The sequence below is a fragment of the Podarcis bocagei genome, assembly GCF_964188305.1.
Source record: "Podarcis bocagei genome assembly, chromosome: 8".
Taxonomy (NCBI): domain Eukaryota; kingdom Metazoa; phylum Chordata; class Lepidosauria; order Squamata; family Lacertidae; genus Podarcis; species Podarcis bocagei.
The window spans coordinates 48547631-48567447 of NC_138133.1; the positions used below are offsets into that span (position 1 = coordinate 48547631).

The following is a 19817-nucleotide window of genomic DNA, read 5'->3' on the forward strand; positions in this document are numbered from 1 at the left end:
CATTGATAGAAGAAAAGCTATTTGAAGTTTGAACTGTATTTTATACTGTTTTATTTTGGTTGGTGGCATTGCATGCCTTTTATTATTTTGTATATCGCTTTGAGATTTTTTTTAATGTTTAAGCAGTCTAGAAATATTTATAATAATAAAATAAATATCAATAAAAATTGTACTTTTGGGGTTTGTCACAGATTTGAATGACGTCACTGATATTGATACAAAAGAAACTAGAATTTCAAAATACTGATTATTTTCCAGTAATCAGAAATTAAAATTACTCATAATAAACTTTTGCAATGTTTTGTAAAAATGTGAAACATAACCCTGGGAAAGAAAGCTAAAATATTGACAAATTCTAATTTAATATAAAAAACCCACATTTCAAAAGGAATTCCAGATATCTGGGATATAGCATCATAGTCTAGAAGTTTCCACTGAGAAAACATGATTTGTAGAGGTAGAAGAATCATAAGTAGACTCAAGATTCTTTATATTAACCTACTAAAGTGCTTTGCCACTTATTCTTATTAATTAGGACTAACCTACCTATATAGTTCTGTATCCCAAAAAACATGGGATGGGATGCCATTGCACCATGCACCTCCCCACCCTAGCTTCACATCATTGGCTGGCAGAGACAGTAAGATGCACCACATGATAATGCCATGTCACACCATGTTAATATTACATTAAAAGGAAAAAGCTACAGAATGCTTCTCCATGTCTCTTATAAATGTCTAGTTTGGCCCCTAGACCTCCATAGCCCTATTTAAGAAGCTGGAAAGATAACGAATCTGCACACAACTTCAAAAACTGGGGTAAAGGCAACAAAAATGGTAGTAGCACTCATAAATTATTAATTAATTAATTAATTAATAATTAATAATAAAGGAGAACCGCGTAAGTTTTGGTGCCAATCACTGGGACCTGAATGTGCATCTGCTTAGCTACTAGTCATTTTTAACACAACTAAAATCCATTTCCCATAATCAATTTTCAATACTCATATTAACTATTCAGACCAATATCTTAGCCATACTCAGAAACCATACAATGAAAGAAACTAGAATTAATAATTAGGATTGAAAATTTAACTGAAGCTTTTCCTAAGAACTATTGCCTCTGGAGGTCATTCGAAGTCCTTTGTGATGTTTTGCCTCCAGTTTTCCCACACAGACTTCCTCTTTTCCCAATTCAGAAGCACTTATGGCTTCTGATGTTAAAGTATGCGTGTTTGTGTCACACACACACACGCACACACACACACCTTTCAAACTTTCCCCTTTTCCTTCAGAGTGCCAAGCTTTTGCGCAACAACCACAGATTTTACCTAAAGTAAATCATCAATGAAGTGAGTGTTTAATCATCAGTTACCAGTATGTTCCTAAATGCTGCATTATTCCAAACATTGACTGAACCTATACTGAACAAGCTGTTTGCTCTGCTGTGCAAATGATGAGTGATGAATTCATTAAAAAAAACCTCAAGGAAATATCTGACAAAGGCTGAAAGCAATGTAAAACAATTTAAATAAAACCTAGCCAAGGTATAGGTCCTGAAACAATATTATTTTCTTATAACTGAAATTCTCTTGCACTAGCAATGTACGCAATGTAAAAGTTTTAAATAATTTCTGGAAAAAAAAAAAAGGCCAAGCAATAGTTAAAAATCAAAGGCCACTTTCCAGACACAGGTTTAGAAAACTAATTTCATACCTAACTTTCAGTGTTGTTACACCCTGTTAAAAAGAGAATCCTAACCTGATTTAATGTGTACCCAAACAAGGAGGAAATTGGATTTTCCAACCATGACATGCCACTGGAACTCTCTGATACACAAAAGCAATAAAGACAGTTCCTGTCCATAATTCATAGATCGCTTTAATTTAAAAACAGTACTTATAGGGGGAAACCACACAGTGAAATAAAGAGTTTAGCAGAGAACTCAAGTTTTAAAGTTTACCAAATAACATACGGAGATAAAAAAAATTTGGAGGCATCCTAAAAAGAGAAAATAAGCCTGACAAAGAAATTGTGTTATGGGGAGAGGGGGGGGAGGAGTGGACTCTACCTTAAAAATTTGTAGAAAAGCAACCCAGACTCCGGCTATAAACAGACCCTGAAAACAATAAACCTAGCTAAAAAGTTAAAACAACCCTCCCCAAAAGGGAGGCAGAGTTTGAAGGAAAGACACAGAAGGTGCAACATTGACACTTTCCCATCAGGGCAAACTAACCTCCTATTAAACCAGTGAAAAATCCCCCCCCCCAGCTGTTTAGGATCAATGTTTCAGCACCTCAGCTGCCTGATGCAGCCATCAGAGCTACAGAAAAAAGAGTACTGGCTGTACAGGAGAAAGCAAAAAAAAAAAAAAAAGCAGTAATTTGAAATAAAGGGCAAGGGAAGGGAGCTTTGCAACATGCCAAGTCTGTGTTTACTACGTTTCAGAAGCAGGGATTCAGTTCACAGCCAGAGAGTAATCTGAGCTCTGCACCATGGACAGTGACTGCTGCTGCAGCTACTGTACCCAGATCACTCAACCCCTGCAGGATTTAAACCGGATATTGCCCACTGCTGAAAGCCAGCCCGCTACACAAATACCCCTTTCCCCAGAGTCCCTTGCCCGTTCTCGACGATATGCTCCAGCCACATATGCCATTAAGAGGCAATGAGCTGCACCATCTGTCCCGGAGATTTACTCCTGCTTGCCCTTTGCACTAGGAAGAAGACGGAGTTTCGCTGACCGAAGTGCCAGCATCCATCCTGTGCACATCCTCTCTCCCCTGCCTTATTGGAACTCACTTTAGGAAAATGCCAGGACACCCCTCCCCCCAAAAAAACCCCACTCAACCCTACACAGTTCCATTTCAAATGCACATCAAATGCAGTATCAAATACAGTTCATCCATTACTCCAGAGAACCTTTCACAAACTATTTCCAGAGGCGTAGCCATGTTAGTCTGTTGCAGCAAAACCAGGGGAGTCCGGTGGCCATGCAAAGAGTACACTCCCTATTCCAACAGGATAAGCCCCAAAATGCAGGATAATCACTTAATTGAATTTTCATCAGCATATGTCAAGTGGTATCTGCTTCATGAGAGACAGCCCTAATGCTGGCATCTTTCTATACAAGCTGTCCCACATCCCAGATACATTCCTTACACAGTCGATATTCACTGAACAAGCCATGGCAATGCTCTACCTTCAGATGCACAAAAACACTCCAGGAAAATCCAAGTAATTTACCCACCAATTCCTGCCCAGACAAATCAAATCCTTATTCTGGAGACCTGGGCCCGCCCTAATTCTGCACTTTCGGCACAGATGGACTACTGCCCACTCCTGGTGCAGAATCACAAATTATCAGGCAAGACATCCAGCTTGCTGGTAGGGAATCTGATTTGCATGCAGAAACTCTCAGGTTCAATCCCCAGTAACTTTAGGTAGGGCTGGCGAGGTCCTGTCTGAAACCCTGCAGAGCTGCTGCCAGTCAGTGTGGACAGTATAAGGCAGATTCCTATCTGTCTCCCAACAAAATGGTACACAGCCTAACCCCCATACCCATCCTATGCGTTCCAGGTGACCAGTGTCCACCAAATGCAGAAACACCAGCAATGCTCTCCAGGCAGATCCCTACTTTGCAAAAGTGTAAACAAACCAGTCTTAAGCCTTCGCCAAGGCTTGCAAACCTCTCGCCTCGTAAAAGCATACAGCCTTCCCTTGTCCAAGTCAGCTCACTCTTTACTCAGCAAAGGACCCAATCCTATCTCTGAAATATTAATTCCTGACTTGGGTGAAAGTCGACTCACCCCTTGCCAGCAAGCATCACAGTGGCACAGACCCTGTCAACTTTGGGCAGATCTCCAAGGATGGCGGCTCTTTCAATCCCTACATGTATTGGCCAGAACCTCAGTCTCAACTATTGGGGTGCGTGGACATGCCTCCCACTTGCCTTCGCGTGGCCTTCCCGCAGCGCCCCCTGTTGGGCGAGGGAGGTGGCAACGCTTTATTAAGCAAGGAGAAAGAGTTTGCCTCAATGGAAATTCCCGTTAGCTGTTGCAGCAGGGGTAAAAAAAACACAGCAGGACGCCAGCGGGGGAGGAGGCGAGCGAGGCTGCCGGGCGGAGGCGGAGGCTGATTAAATTCTTCCCGGGAAGGGATTAGGGAGCCAAGCAGAGGGGCGAGGCAGCGGCTCCGTACGCTCCTCTGTACCGGACCCGAGGCCACGGAAGGCGGCGTTCCGGACACGCTTGGCTCCACTAACCCGGGGTCCCTGATCGGGGTGGCTGCTCAGGTAGCAGCTCTCGCCAGATTCGTTAAACAGGGGCAAAAGTACACACCGTTGCCTTAAGACTTTGTGCCGGTTAATCCGAAATAGCCGACCGGCGCCCTGATTCTGGGGTCACAATTACTACTAAACACAGATTAAAATCCCACGCGATTCACGAACAGTTCCTGCGGTGCATTACATATGCTCCCTTTAACCTTCCCGATTGTATACAAGGAGGGGGGGATGTGTCGTGGTTTTTTTTTTAAAAAAGTAACTCATCAATTCAATGAGATCTATGGAGTTTGCACTTCGTGGTTGTGTAACTGCGAGACCCGAGTGGGCTGGCAATCTGGCATCCGGAAGGCAAAGTAGAAAGAGCGCGAGCGGGTTGAAGAGGACAGGGAGAGAGGGTGGTCTGGTGGCCCCTGCCATGGGAAATAAATCCCACCCCAGCCTTCGATTTGCGAAGCAGGTGTCTCAACACAGACACCGGCCCCCACTCTGTTTATCCAGGGTGACTTCCATCCTCGGGGAAGTCTGCTCTTCAAGAAAGAGCGTGCGCATCTCCGCCTTGCCAGCAAGGAGCAAAGAAGCCCTTGCTCCCATCCCAAGGGAAGAGGTGGGTGGCATCCACTCCTTTCCCACGCTCCCTCCCCAAGGAAGAGATGGCGCCAAGTCCCTGCCCCACTTCTGCTCGTCCCCAGGTCGGAGGGATCCCAGCTCTCCCCATCCGCACGCCCCGCGGTGCCTTTATTTGCAATCATCGGTTTCATCCTTCTCGACCCGCAGGCCGACTTTTGTTTGACCCCACCCATCAGATCCAACGCCAGTGCAAGGGGGGGGTCACTGGGTCCTAACTTTCCGCCATAACGCTTCTGCACCCCGGTCTTTCTTCCCTACGCAGGCATATGCATCTCTCCACTATTAGTCTCCTTACTAACGCCGAAGCGAGCACCTGCTCCTTTCCACCGTGGGAAATACGAATCCCTAACTCGCGTTCCCCAGGAAGATGCAGCCTCCCCTCTGCAACTCCTCTCCCGTCCCCCTTCGCTACACCCCGTCTTCGTCCCCCAACACCTTCCGGGATCAAGGGGGTCGCTTTCCCCCAAGCCCCCTCCCCGCCCCACCGCTGCCGCCCCAGCTTCGCAACCCCGTTCCAAGCAGGCCCAGCTTCGCCTCCGGGGCAGCGCGGGGAGCCCGGGCTTCTTCGCCCGCGGCCCCGGCGGCGGCATCCTCTCGCCAGCCCCGCCACCGCCCTTCGGCGGGAACAAAGAGCCCCCAGCCCCGCTGCTGCGGCTCTCCTCTGTCTGTCTGTCTGTCTTCCTTCCTTCCCCTCGCTCGCTCGGCTCTTTACCTGCTGCAGGGCCGCCAGCACCACCAACAGCAGCGGCGGCAGGATCCGCGGCGGCGCTCCCGCTATCCGGCACATGGAGGCGAAGCGGTGGCGGGGGGAGGCGTGCACGGCGGGGCGAAAAGTCCGTGGATGGGGGCCCGGCGGCGGCGCGGGCCAAGGCGGGAAGGGCGGCAGGGGGCGGCGGAGAATCCGCGGCGCTCGCCTGGGAGGAAGGGGCGGCGGAGCTCCCGGTCCGGCTGCCGCGTCCGGGGTGTCGGCGATGGGCGACTCGTACAAAAGGCAGCGGGCGAAGGAGTCTCTTCGTGAGGGGCGCTGCCGAGAGGGGGGGCTGGCGGTGTTAGCGGTTCCCGCGGGCTTTCCCCGGGCACATAGCCCGTCTTCTTCGCTCCTGCGGCGGCGGCTGCCTGCTTGTCTTTCTCGCCGGCCGGCTTGAGGCAGCCTCCCTCCCTCCTCCTCCTCCTGCTCAGCGCGTCGCCAAGTGCGCCCTGGCAGCGCCGCTCCGACGCCGGCTCTGCTGCTGCTGCATGCTCGCCGCGAGTCCTTCGCCTCCTTCACTTTCTTGCCTCGCTTCGTCTCCCCGCCGGCCAGCAGCCAGTAGCGGCGGCAGCAGCAGCAACAACAACCCCCTCCGCTTGCACACACGAGGATAACAATACCACAGCAGCCTCTGCCTCGCTCGCGCGGCGTTCCTGTGTGCGCCTGTATGTGTGTGTGCGCGCGCGCTCGCGTATGTGTGTGTGTATGTGTATGCCTTCACTTGCGCTTGGCTGCTGCTGCTGCTGCTGCTGGCAGCTTCACCTCCTCCTCCTCTCCTCCTCCTCCTCTTCTTCCCCCCTCCTCCCCGGCTCTCCCTGCCGGCCGCACGGCCAATGGGAAGCAACCGGCTCCAGCTCAGCTCAGCCCTTTGCCCGGGCCAGGCAACCGCCCACAGCTACCCCCGAGCGAAAGGTTGAGCTGCTGCTGCTGCTTTTTCAGCCAGAGAGAGGTGCGCGGAGGAAGCCGAGGGTTTGTTGTGGGCACTTTACCCCTCAGCCAGGACCACGGGCTGGGCGTGTCTGGTCTGCACACACACAGAGAATGGGGATTTTAGGCGAGATGGTAGGGAGACCGAGAGACAGACTCGAGGTAACGTTCCGACACGACCGTGAGAAAGCCTCGCGCTTTTATTATGAGCCGGGTGAGAGGACTCTCCGGCGAACGTGAGAAATGCCTGTGCAAAACAAAAAGCCGAGGCAAGCCAAGGCGGGCGACGCCAGGGAACGCTGCTCTTGCCCCCATTGTCTGGAGGCGTTTTGCGACGAAGCCACCTGCTGGGGAAAGCGGCTTAGCTGAGGAGGCGGCTGCGTCGCCTTTTGTTTATGCTTCTCTCCCGCCATCGCCCAGGATCCTGGAATGGGACCAGCGCGCCAATTAGGAAGTTTTCGGTCCCTGCGCTTCGTGGGTTGGCGGACCTTTTTTCAACCCGCGGGCGCCCCTCCTCGAGATTCTGCTACCTGCTTCGTTACTCGCCAAATGTGCAATTAAATATTGCACATACTGTATATGTAATTGCTTTTTTAAAATAAAAACTTTGCCTGCTGCTGCTGCTGCTGGGCAGCGCTCCAGCCTGCGTACCCAAAAAATGTCAGGCTGCATAACGGAAATTAGGAAGGTTGCTGAGTGCACAGGAAACCTCGAGGATTAGTGCTGGGTCATTTGCAGAGCTGGCAAGGATTTTTCCCTCACCCTACAGGTCACTGAGCAAACTTGCTTTGTGTCCATGCATCAAAGCCTCCTGCCGGCGAGAGAAAGCAAAAAAAACGGGGGTGGGGAGAGGAGAGGTTGCAAGCGCTGGGCCCCAGACAGTGTCCTAGAAGCGACTAGGCTCCGGATAGCTGTTCAGAATTGAGCAGTTCGTTTAGGATTGTGCTTGCACGGAGGGCTGAAAAACATTGAATCTGGAAACTGCAAACTGCTATGCAGGTCTTTTCAGGCCAATGCTGGCTTTGCAATGACACACTGTAGTAAGTAATAAGGGAAAACAGATAGCCTTTTCTCCATTATTAGCGCCATCATGTAGATGTAAGACTTCATGGGCTGGCTGCACAATCTTATTTACTTTCTAGCTGAACTGCTCCAGAGCAAATCTATGGCCATTGGTGATGGCAGGACAGAACTTGGGGCAGGTGTCCAGGCCTCGTTTGCAGAATGAGCAGGGGCTTCCTAAAAAGCTTGCTACCTTGTGAAGAAAGTGAAGTGACTGATATTACCATCTAAAGGTGGGGAAGCAAGAGTGTGGCATAAGATAGAGCAGACTCTAAAATTATATAACTACAACCAGCATGGTGGTACTTTGCAACATTTTTTAAATTATATTGCTACCCACAGGCATCAATATAATAATTTACTCCACAGTTTACTCTGAATATGAGTTGTATAGATGGCTACGATGCTAGCATTGTATTGTATTAAAACTAAAAGCTTTGGGGTTTTTTTTACTAAAATTTGGCATTTATCTGTGGCCCTTGAGGTAGTATAGTAGTGGACAGATGGTTAGGCATGTTAAACTGGGCCTCAAAAACCCTATGAATATTCAGCAATTTGCTATCTCACAACTAATCAACCTCAAAATGATCTTCCTAGAGCCCCTTGGACAAAAGATGGGATACAAATTTGATAAATACTTTAAAGAATAAATCAATCCCAGTGTGGACTTCAGTGCTGAAGAAGTTACACTCCCTGAGGGGTTGTTACTGTCCCAGATCTTTGGCACTCAAGCTCAAATATCCAGCCCATTCTCTCACTTCTATAAACCAGTTATGCCCCCCAACCCTGTTTTTGCCTACAGGGTGCTTGGTGTGCTGCAAAGCACAGTGTTAGTGATATCACGGCTACTCTATCCTAATTTGCCCAAAGGTGCTTCTATATAACCAATTTCTTGCACAGTGCAATGTTCATTAAGCTTGCAATCCTACACTCTCATTTACTTGCTAATAAGCCTCATTGAATTATCGTTTGAATTATGGTGCTGGAGGAGACTCTTGAGAGTCCCATGGACTGCAAGAAGATCAAACCTATCCATTCTTAAGGAAATCAGTCCTGAGTGCACACTGGAAGGACAGATGCTGAAGCTGAGGCTCCAATACTTTGGCCACATCATGAGAAGAGAAGACTCCCTGGAAAAGACCCTGATGTTGGGAAAGATTGAGGGTACTAGGAGAAGGGGACGACAGAGGACGAGATGGTTGGACAGTGTTCTAGAAGCTACCAGCATGAGTTTGACCAAACTGCGGGAGGCAGTGGAAGACAGGAGTGCCTGGCGTGCTCTGGTCCATGGGGTCACGAAGAGTCGGACACGACTAAACAACAACAAGCCTCATTGAACGCAATGGGTTATATGGCATAGGATGGAGCTGTAAATTGTTAACATGTTTCAATAGTCCAAAAATAGTTTAAATTATTTAAAAGATGTGTTTAAAAGTATTTAAAAGATGCATTCCCCCTGTAATTGTAAGATTTATGGAATAGTCTCCCAGGAAGGCCCTCCTGCTGCCAACTTTGTCATCTTTTTGGTGCCAGGCCAAAGTGCTTTTATATTTTCACAGGCATTTGAGCTGCACGAGCGGTGTGATACTGTACTGTTAAACCTATTTTAAATACATTTTATCATTGCCTTTTTTCCCTTGGTTGTAAATGGCTTATACTTTTCTTTTATTGGAAGTTATGTATAAAATTAATTAAACCTACCACAGGTTAATTAGCCCACAGTTACATAAATTTGTATGGCCAGTGCCTAAAACAATAAAACTAGTGTGGCTTAACAGTTAGTGTTGGTCTAGGACCTGGGAGATCAGGGCTTGAATCTCCGTTCAACCAGTCAGTGTTTCTCATCCTAGCCTATCTCACAGGGTTGTGGGTGAGGATAAAATGAGGGGAGAACCATGTACCTCCCTGAAAGAAAAAGTGGTATATATAAATGTAATGTATTAAAGTAAATATAATAAAATTGGACTGAAAGGGTTGGAAAACTGTCCTGTTACCATCCAACAAATAAGCGGGTGTTAGGTTAACCTTTTTTAGGTAATCTTGAACCTGATTCTACATGCAAGCTTGTGCCCTACCACCGAGTTAATACTAATAATATTTACTGTAGAATTTGCTAGTGCAAGAGGTCAGAAAGGAAAATGGAAATGATGTCGGGAGAAAAAAAATGGGTTGAGGGAATTAATTTTTTTTAATGAAACTTAAGTTCCAAGGGTATCTTGGCAGTGCTAGTTTTGGGAGACGAGAAAAGCTCAGCACTACAGGTAAAGTCAATAATCATTTCTGCAAGGGGGAGGGGGGGAACCCAACCTCTTTGCTTGCAGAAAGCAGCTCTCCTTGGATTCCCTCCAAATCTCAAAGACTCGCTGATGCCTTGATCGTGCATCATCATCGACTGGGATTTGGACAGCCTTATTGCCTTGTTCTTCTAGATATGGATTGGACTGGGTGTGACTCATGACCCAGCTAGTGAAGCCTTTAGTCACCTTGAGTAACCATTTCCTTTTAGGAAGACCACTTGAGTTCAGATGTTAGAAAAAGCGAGTCAATCAAAAGGAAATGTATCATCATCTCTGTTATCTAAATAAGGCTTAAGTAGGGCTTAATTAAGTGTCTGAAATTGCCTTTTGTGCTGGTGTGAATTTCACCGTACATTAATTTTAACTAGGAAGAGTGCAGGCTAATAAATCTGATCACTAAAAATTCATACCGTCCAGGGTCCAATAGCCAAAAACAGCCATAGGGGTGCTAACTTAGAGATACCGATCACCAACTTCCTAACACCAGCATCTGTCAGCGGGGGAGCCTGAAGCTACTATACATTTAGTAGCTCAAACCAACAGCAGAAGCTCTCTCCTGATATGTCCAGGAAGCCACCGTCCCATTCAGCAAACACAACTAAATCTGAAAGCTAATATCTTGCCCAAGGTCACCTAGGGGAGCCTGAGTCAAATATTGCATGCTAGATAGTTGGCTAGCCCCCAAATCTGACGCTTAAGTGAGCAGATTATAGCTGGCCCTTAAATATCATAAGGGGGCATTAATAAAATAGGAAGGTCTAAGGGTAATGATAATCAACAGAAATTAGATGTGGCATTATAGCAGGAAGCTAGCAAAGTTCTGATTTTCAGCAGTTCAGACTACTAAATAAGATAATAACATAATTTCTTTACATATCATAGATTCTGGAGAACCTATGGCTGAGCTAGATTTGAATATGACCAATGCTGAAGGCGAACAGTTTATCTGTTAGATGACACTGGCTAATGCTTTATGTACACAGCTGTTTATCTGTTCCAAAGAACAGATGCCTCTTATTTCACAACAGCTCAACTCTCCACTGCATTCTGTAAATCAAATTCCACACTTCTTCATAGGTGTTTTGAGCCACAGGCATGCAGCACAAGGCTATGGTTGTCTAGAGGAAAGCATTCTGTATGGCAGGATGGCTTACCCATGGTTCTCCAGATGTTGTTGGACTCCCAACTCTCATCAGCTTCAGCTAGCTTGGCCCGTGATCAGAGATAACGGGAAATGTAGTCCTTCTGGAAGGTTACCCATCCTGCTGGCACTAAAAGCAAGATTTAGTACAAAGCCCTGGTAAGCGTTGGCCAAAATTAAGATGCGTTGGCAGCACTAGTAGTGATTTATATAAAATTCAGAATGTCATCTCATTGGTTTTAAATTGATCTGACTGGGTTTCCAGCCAAGTGCCCATATTTATTATTTTATTCCTACCACACCCTTAACTGCAGAGAATGAAAACATTTGATGTTTGCATATATTTACATGAATTAACATATGCAGTTGAGCAATGATCATTCCACTTTGAAAAGTGGCCTGTGTGGTGCCCTTTACCACTAAATACTGCCATACCAGTTATAGCAGAGTGACATTTGAAATGGTAGCTAGGAAAACTGTTTTCTGGATGCCGAGATGAGATGATTAAAAACTGCTGACACGAAGATAAACAATTAACATTTTCAGATACATTTCTTTTGGTCTTGACATTTGCAAAAGCAAAATATTTTCTGGTGTTTTCCCTGTAACAAAATGTGGTGAAGTGTACTGAAAAAAATCAATTTTCAAATAAAAAAACACTTTCTGCTCCTGAACTGCTTCAACATGTTTATGTTTTTATATTTGGTAAAATGTTTTAAGATTTTCTGTTTTTATGAAATGTGGTTAATAATTTTCCACATTTCATAATAATTTCATGAAATGTGGTTAATAAATAAAATATTTTCAGTGCTCTTCTGACTTGGATTTTTTTGGGGGGGGGTTTAAAAAAGCATATTTATATGGATCAATATTTTTATTGTTTCTAAATAATTTGAAACAATAATTTGAAAACAATTATAGAAAGGTGTACAACTGGTACAGTGTTTGTTACCCGTTCCAAGGAAAACCAGTCAATAGTTCTGTAATAAGCCTGTTCTGTTCTTCATTTTTAAAATCTGTAAGCATTTTTCAGAATGTAAAGCACAAAATATAAGGGAGTCCATTTGGATATTAAATAATTTATACCACAGTTATTTTTCACAGAGCGAGTCCTGGACTCTCATATTCCTGGATCCAATCTATCATTAAAAGCCAGAAAATGAAATAGGCTTTATAGCATACCTGGAAGATGACCAGACCTTCGCTTTGGCTGTCAGTCTACATGGTGCAGTTTCAACTGCTACGAGTAACCAAGTTATTAACAGGAATAGCAACTGTGTGAAATAAAAAAATGCTTTCACAGCAGCTTTCAGCTGACACGCAGGGTCATATTCTGCTTTCAGCTATACATTTGTAACTAAGAGAAGCATCTGGCTTGTGGCATTAGCCTGTTGCCATGATGCTTGTAGTACGTGCTTCACTAAGTGACCCACTGCTGCGCTGCTCTGAATGCCTTCAGTTGACGATTTGAGTAGAATTATTCAGAAATAAATGAATAGGATTGTTTGTTCTCACAAAAACAAGGTGATAAGCAAATCACTCAGATGGTTTAAATCATAGCGTAGAATTGCAGAGTTGGAAGGGATCCCAAAAGTCATCTACTCCAACTCCCTGCAATGCAGGTATCTCAGCTAAAGCATCGATGACAGATGGCCATCCAACCTCTGCTTAAAAACCTTCAAGGAAGAAGAGTCCACAACCTCCCGAGGGAGACCATTCCACTGTCAAACAGCTCTTACTTTCAGAAAGTCCCCCCCCCCCCGGTGTTTAGTTGGAATCTCCTTTCTTGTAACATGAATCCATTCGTTCGAGTCCTACCCTCCGGAGCAGGAGAAAACAAGCTTGCTCCAATCTCCATATGACAGCCCTTGAGATATTTGAAGATGGCTATCATAGATGGCTAAACATACCCAGCTCCTTTAACCGGTCCTCATAATCCTTGGTTTTATTTATTAAAAAAACAAGTAAAGGTAGCATATAGTGAAATTCAACTCAGCCGGTAAAATGACAACCTATCCAGAGAGGAATTCTCATCTTGTATTGGAAAGTGTATTGTCTAGCTATCTTTGTACATAGTCTTTTTCTAAGATGCAAACGTATATTCAGCATTGCTTGGTGTTCCATTAAAAAGACTCTACATCTGGCAGAAATAAAAAATAAAATAAAATATGAGCTGTTCCAAAAGGTCACACACTGTGATGATTTTGACAAATGCAATGTGCATGGTTTTTGATAAAGATTTGCCGTGAAAAGATTCTTTTATGCTTTCCTCTATAACCCAATAATGCTGGCTTTATGACAAGATGCACTATACCACTTTTGATGAACTTCTAGAATGAACTTTATTGCAAAAAAAACCCCAACCACAGTTGCCTAGTAGCATAGGAAAATTAGTCACCAATTCTGCCTTCATATGGGCAGTTCTAAAAACTGAACCCTGACCTTTGATTCTTGTCCTTAGGCCCACAAGCCATACTTGCTTAAAAGCTTGGAGTCATATCCTCCAGAGCTACAAACAGAAGTCTGTGAATTCCAGTGCCTTTGATAAACAGTGACTATGTATCTTGTTCAGATTCCAGGAAGCAATCGTATCTAAAGTGTTATGACATCCTTTATTTCAATTTATGAGATACTCACAATTGGAAGGGGCGTACTGAAAATTTCTTTTCTGGTGCCTATATACATTAGATAGGAGAACGTGAACTATAGAGTTCTTTGTTTGGTATAAGAGTTTTAAAAAACAACAACATAATTGAACAGGGTGCTAGACTAGACTGAGGAATGACAGTGGCACTTGCCACAGATTGCCTCTACCCACACCAACCTACCAATGCTCAAAATTTTGGTTAAAAAAACCAAGCAAAGTGCAGTTAATAACTGCTCCCCACTGAGGATGCTGATGTTTTGTCAAAAGGCCATAGGTATCCCTTATAGACCAATGGCCATAATACTTGAGGTGTCTTGAACTCTGTAAGCACAACACACAAACACTGTGATTTTAATACATTGCATGTATCCCCCCAAAAAACTAAACATGCAAGGTGTGCATAATACACATGCTTAATTCCAGTGAAGAAATTCATTTCCGGAGACTTGGAACCTTTCATTGTTTTGGTCAGCAAAAAGAAGTATCTTCCCTTTATCAGCAGAATTGGCGCTACTATAGGTGCCACATAATACCCATTCCACATGTGTTTCCTGTGGCAGCACCCACACTTTGGAACTCCCTGCCTATTGAGCTCAAGCAGCACCTTCACAGAGTTCTTTTCGGTGCCTACTAAAACATTCTTGTTTAGACAAGCTCCCCAAGATGTTTAGAAAGTTGAGGTAGTGTTAATCTATTTTTGTATTTTGACTTTTGTACGTGGTTGTGAATATATGAGAAAATCCACAACCATGTACAAAAGTCAAAAGTCAACCATATATATATTCAAGTGCTGGACAGTGGTACCTCGGATTAAGTACTTAATTCGTTCCGGAGATCCGTTCTTAACCTGAAACTTCTTAACCTGAAGCACCACTTTAACTAATGGGGCCTCCTGCTGCTGCCGCGCCGCCGGAGCACAATTTCTGTTCTCATCCTGAAGTAAAGTTCTTAACCTGAGGTATTATTTCTGGGTTAGCGGAGTCTGTAACCTGAAGTGTATGTAACCTGAAGCGTATGTTACCCGAGGTACCACTGTATATATTTTTAAATAAATAAATAAATAAAATGTGCTGATTTTGTCCTATTTTCTAGACTCAGTTCAAAGGGCTGATCTTGACCTAATAGGCCTTTAATTTCTCAGTCCATATTGTACGGTTATGAGCATGAAAGGGCTTATTGCTATGGCTATCAGGTGATCATGGTCTTAGCTAAAGAACAAGAGTGTGATCTAACGGCTCTAGTATTTTATATGTGGTTGCCAGAGGATCGTGAGACAGCTAGAGGAAGTTTGAGTTGTGAGTTTTTAGCTGAAGATGGCTAAAATTCTGGTGCTTTTGCTCTTTGGGAATTTAAATCAAGTTTACTGGTTGTGCAATGTTTGTTTCCAACATGCAGTTTTACTTGGAAATTGGTCCCATTGTGATCAATGGAACTTATTTCCTACTTTGTTTATTTAGGATTAGAGCCCCAGAGAGGTATTATTTTGGGCAGCTTTGAGGCCAATACTAACCATAATGCATCTATTTATCTACCATAATGGACCTCAGGACAGTGAAAATCTCAGTAGAGAAGTGAACCGAACAGTCATCCTTGACTGCAGACATTTTTGAATTGTTCCAGTGTTTACAAGAGAAGAAATTATTCTAGCCATGCGAATTCAGCTCCAATATTCATTCAGTCCTTCAGTTTCTATACTATCCTTGCTTCTTCCCAAACAAGAGCTTGGAGCAGCGTACAAGATAATTAATATATTACTACAAAATGTTCTGATAACTCTGATAACAATCAAAAACTAAGAACAAACCATTCTAATATTAGTCTGCCTCATGTAATAAAAACTCTAAACATCCATCATGCTGTAGGTAAAAGGAAGGGGTTTTTTGTTTCAAATGTGCTTGTTTGGAACCACAAAGAAATCACGCAACAACGCTGAAATCATCTTCCATCTAAATATTAAACAAACCAGACCCAGGAGTGTTGTTTGCTTTTTTTAGGGAAAGCAACCCAACTGCTAGACTTGTCCGTCCCTGCATTTTGACAGTATTTTTATGAGACAACGTGTTTAATAAATGAAAATATAAGGCATAATGCTTGCATTTAAAAGCAATGGTGAGTTTTTTCTTCCTTCCTTTGAACAATCTCATTTTGTAATTTTAACAGATGCTCGCTTTATAGCAAAGTTTACAGGAAAATAAAACTTTCCAAAAAAAGTATATACGCACGATCCTTCTGCTTTTAACTCAACACTGGATTACCAAACTAGAGGCTTGGGACAAATCAACAACAACAACAAATGCAGTGTGAAACAGGATGATTGTGGTGAAATTGCAAACAAAGGAGTCCACCTGTGTCCCATTCATGGGGCTGCTTTTCAGTTGGGGTAGCCTAGAAATGACTCAAACGACACCTTATCAGCAGTTCAGATAAATTGGAACTGCTGATAGCATCCCATTCTCTCCCCACCCACTCTTGACATTATACTGGGTGTGTTGCAGCGTGCCTAGCCATTCATGTGAACTAAGAGGCCATTGTTGGTTTCACACGATGGTGTGGTCAGTGAGATGGTGCCCTTGGAAGAAAGAGGCTGCCACTGCTAGGATGGCCCAGAACCTTATTTGTGGGCATCGCAAAGGCAGAAGCAGAGGGATGCAGCCTGCTAGGCTGGTGTACTATAGGTTTGTACCTGCTGGCTAACGTGCTACCAATGTGGGCCATGGCTATCAGAGGCACTTGCACAGTGAGGACGTATCAGTCCCCATGCATCCATTGCTGCCTTGTGGTACCAAATCCTTCTGCCCCTCGTGCTTGCCACAGCAGAAGCCTCTCAGACCTATGAAGATGTTGAATACTGAGTCAGATCCTTGATCCATCTAGTCTAGCCCTGGAAGCCTTTCTAAGGTCTCAGATGGAGCTCCTTTCCATCCCTGCCACCTCAGACCTTGTAGCGGATGTCCTGGAAAATTAACCGAGTCATGCCACTAGGTGATTTCAGACTAGACTTTCCCAGCTTGGTGTCCTGCAAGCATTTTGCACGGTGGATGGGAGTTGCATTGCAAAACCTCTGATGGAGGTTGAGAGACGCTGCTTTAAACTGTGAGTGATGGTCTTACAGGGAGAGGACTCTTTAGAAAATAATCTGCATTACTTTATCTATTTCAGAATAGGATAATCCAGTTCCTAATGTGCTTAGGAGCCCTCGTGCCCATTCTGCTGAGAGACATCCTGGATTTCTGCCCAACATCTTGCCCTGATGCTACCACTAACTAAATCTGGGATCTATATCATGCATAGCCACTGAGCTATGCCTCCTCATTTTACTTCACAAGGTATCATCATTGACTGCTGGCTCTGGTTCTTTTTTCCCCCAGGCCACAGCACTGAGGTAACTTTTAATCTTTGTGAGAGTACAAAACAGCATTTGCTTAAGCTCAGATCATCCAAATCTCTCAACTATTTATCTCGCACAACATAAGCATCACCATTAATATATTACCACAATTGCTAACTATAGCTAATACAGCCAATGACAAATAAAAATATTTTGCTTTGTATGGGAGGCTATTTCCGCGACTGATAACAAAAGGTGTAGAGCTCTGACGAAGAATAATGAGATTAATTTTAAAAGCAGGCTCAGCTTTAGACATCATGTCCAAAGGCAATGACATGATTATTGTTATTGTCTTGAAAGAAAATTAAAAGTTTGGGTTGATGGAAAACAAACCTGCTTGAGACACTCCAGTGACTTTGGTGATTAAGCAAATGGAAGAATTGTGTATAAAACTGATGGGTGAAACAATATGGGGCATGTTTTAAGAGGATTTTCTAGAGATCGGATAAATGGCTAATATTGATTTTATTGAGATTCCTGCTGTTAAAACATTGCACAGTGAGCCCAGAATTTCCCAGAGCTTGGCTGCTTGGGAATCTGAGTTGACTTTGCCTGTCAAGCAAGCTGAAGGACACTGAGCAGTTAAAACTATTTTAATCTTATGTTCTACCTCAAATTTAGGATGAAGCTAAGGCATTAGGCCTGCTGAGAATTTCCTGTGCAATAGAGTGCATTCCCACTTTTTAATCTTTTTCTTTTTATGCATTATAACAGGATTTTCATCACATGAGCACACAGCTTGGCAGTACCATACACTGTTTCAAACACATGCAATGAGCAACCACAACGGCAGATGCCAACAACTTTTTGTTTTGTTTCTGAATTTTCTGGGTTTTCCACAACAGAAACATCAACTTCAAATTGTGTTAAAAGGCAGAAAACTTCAGCAGTTTTATTTTATAGTGAGATGGGTTGATCTTTCCTAGAAATATAGTCTAGGAATAATATAATAAGCTGGGTTGACCTAAAAATATGCATGATTTGAGAGGTGGCAACTTTAGCACAATATTAGAAGCATGCATTCATTCCGGTGAAGTCCCCATTCGAATTCATCTGTAGGATTGTACAGTGACTAATTCAAATAATTTACCGCTTATGCTGTACAGTATTAGGATAACTTATGAATTATGCTATGTATAACAGCTCTAAAAACTGGAACATATGGCAACAAACTCTATGTGTTCCAGAAGCCACACATGAAATACTGCTACTCGTATATTAGATATCATAGCCCTGGCTCTTCACATAATACGTAAAAAAGACATGCCACATAGATGATTTTTAAAGTTTGACCAAAACGTGGCTTTTCCATTTGTCGTCTATTGAATAAGTAAAGGCAGCATTACAATTTTTAAAAATACTGAACTTTAAATGCTCATTGTCTTATATGGGTGAAGGATGATGCACCGTTTAATGACTGCAGATGTTGTTTCCCTGAAATCCACCCCTCCCCTCTCACACACTGCAAGCATTCTTAATGCCATTTTAATGGCAACTTTGTGTGTCAGATGCTTCTCCTTTGCCGCAGAATGCTGACAGAAAATTCTATCATATATTAATATAGGAAAAACCACAGAAAAGTTGTTTCATCTTCTTCCAAGGCACACATTTTAAATACCAATTTAAGACAGCAACATTCATTCCCTCTAAGTACTGTTTACACCGTTCATGGCCTTGCCATTTCATCTTTGATTACTTACAATCTTTTTCTCCTTCCTGATTACTGGCACTTCTACCGTGCGCCTATGCCTACCTTTTGTTAGCAAAACACAATACATACTGTACTAGCATACAGATTAAAGGTCATTGATTGTGTTGTTTCACATTCGTATATGTACACAAGCTAGCCGATGGACTGATTTCATCAGATGCATTCAGCTGCGGAGGAAGCTTGGATTGAAGAGACAGACAGATAAGGTGAAGAATGGGCAAAAAAGTATCTTCCAGCTCAATCCTATGCATCATCATCATTTATTATTTATACCCCGCCCATCTGGCTGAGTTTCCCCAGCCACTCTGGGCGGCTCCCAATCAAGTGTTAAAAACAATACAGCATTAAATATTAAAAACTTCCCTAAACAGGGCTGCCTTCAGATGTCTTTTAAAAATAGGGTAGCTGCTTATTTCCTTGACATCTGATGGGAAGGCGTTCCACAGGGCGGGCGCCACTACTTAGAAGGCCTTCTGTCTGGTTCCCTGTAACCTACCTCACTTCTCGCAATGAGGGAACCGCCAGAAGGCCCTCGGCCTTGGATCTCAGTGTCCAGGCTGAATGATGGGGATGGAGACACTCCTTCAGGTATACAGGACTGAGGCCGTATACTCAGAAGTAAGGCATCTGTGTTCAATGAAGCTCACTCACAAGAAAGTGTAGGTTTAAGATTGCAGCCTTCATAAAATAAAAAGATGGTAGATATTAGATAAGTATGTGGGGCTACAAGAAAATATATGCTGATCAATGGGGAGGGGGAAAGAGACCCAAAGCCTAGGTTGAAGTAGTGGAAGAAAGAATCTGGGTTGCACATTTTCTCATATGTTCAGACAACTTCACCCAGTTCTTATTCCTTACTTCCTCTTCCTAATATATTCATCTCGACCATTCTTAGTTTTTCTTGCAGAAGCATCAAAAGGATAGATTTGGCTATTCAGGTTCCAGAGAAACTTCAGTATATTTAAAGTCAAATATCCCAGTTTTT

General features: G+C 43.7%; 1 protein-coding gene across 2 annotated transcripts in view; it reads right to left on the minus strand.

Moving 5' to 3' along the window:
* Positions 1 to 6415, minus strand: part of CDH2 (cadherin 2) — a 128266-nt gene extending 121851 nt beyond the window's left edge. The window contains exon 1 of one of the 2 annotated variants that reach the window (XM_081206788.1): positions 5624 to 6415. In XM_081206788.1, coding sequence (XP_081062914.1) covers positions 5624 to 5698 — 75 coding nt within the window. In that variant the 5' untranslated portion in view covers positions 5699 to 6415. Of the gene's footprint in view, positions 1 to 3657; positions 3724 to 5623 lie in introns of those variants that run through there. The other variant, XM_081206789.1, reaches the window with a different exon arrangement.
* Positions 6416 to 19817: the final 13402 nt, after the last annotated feature.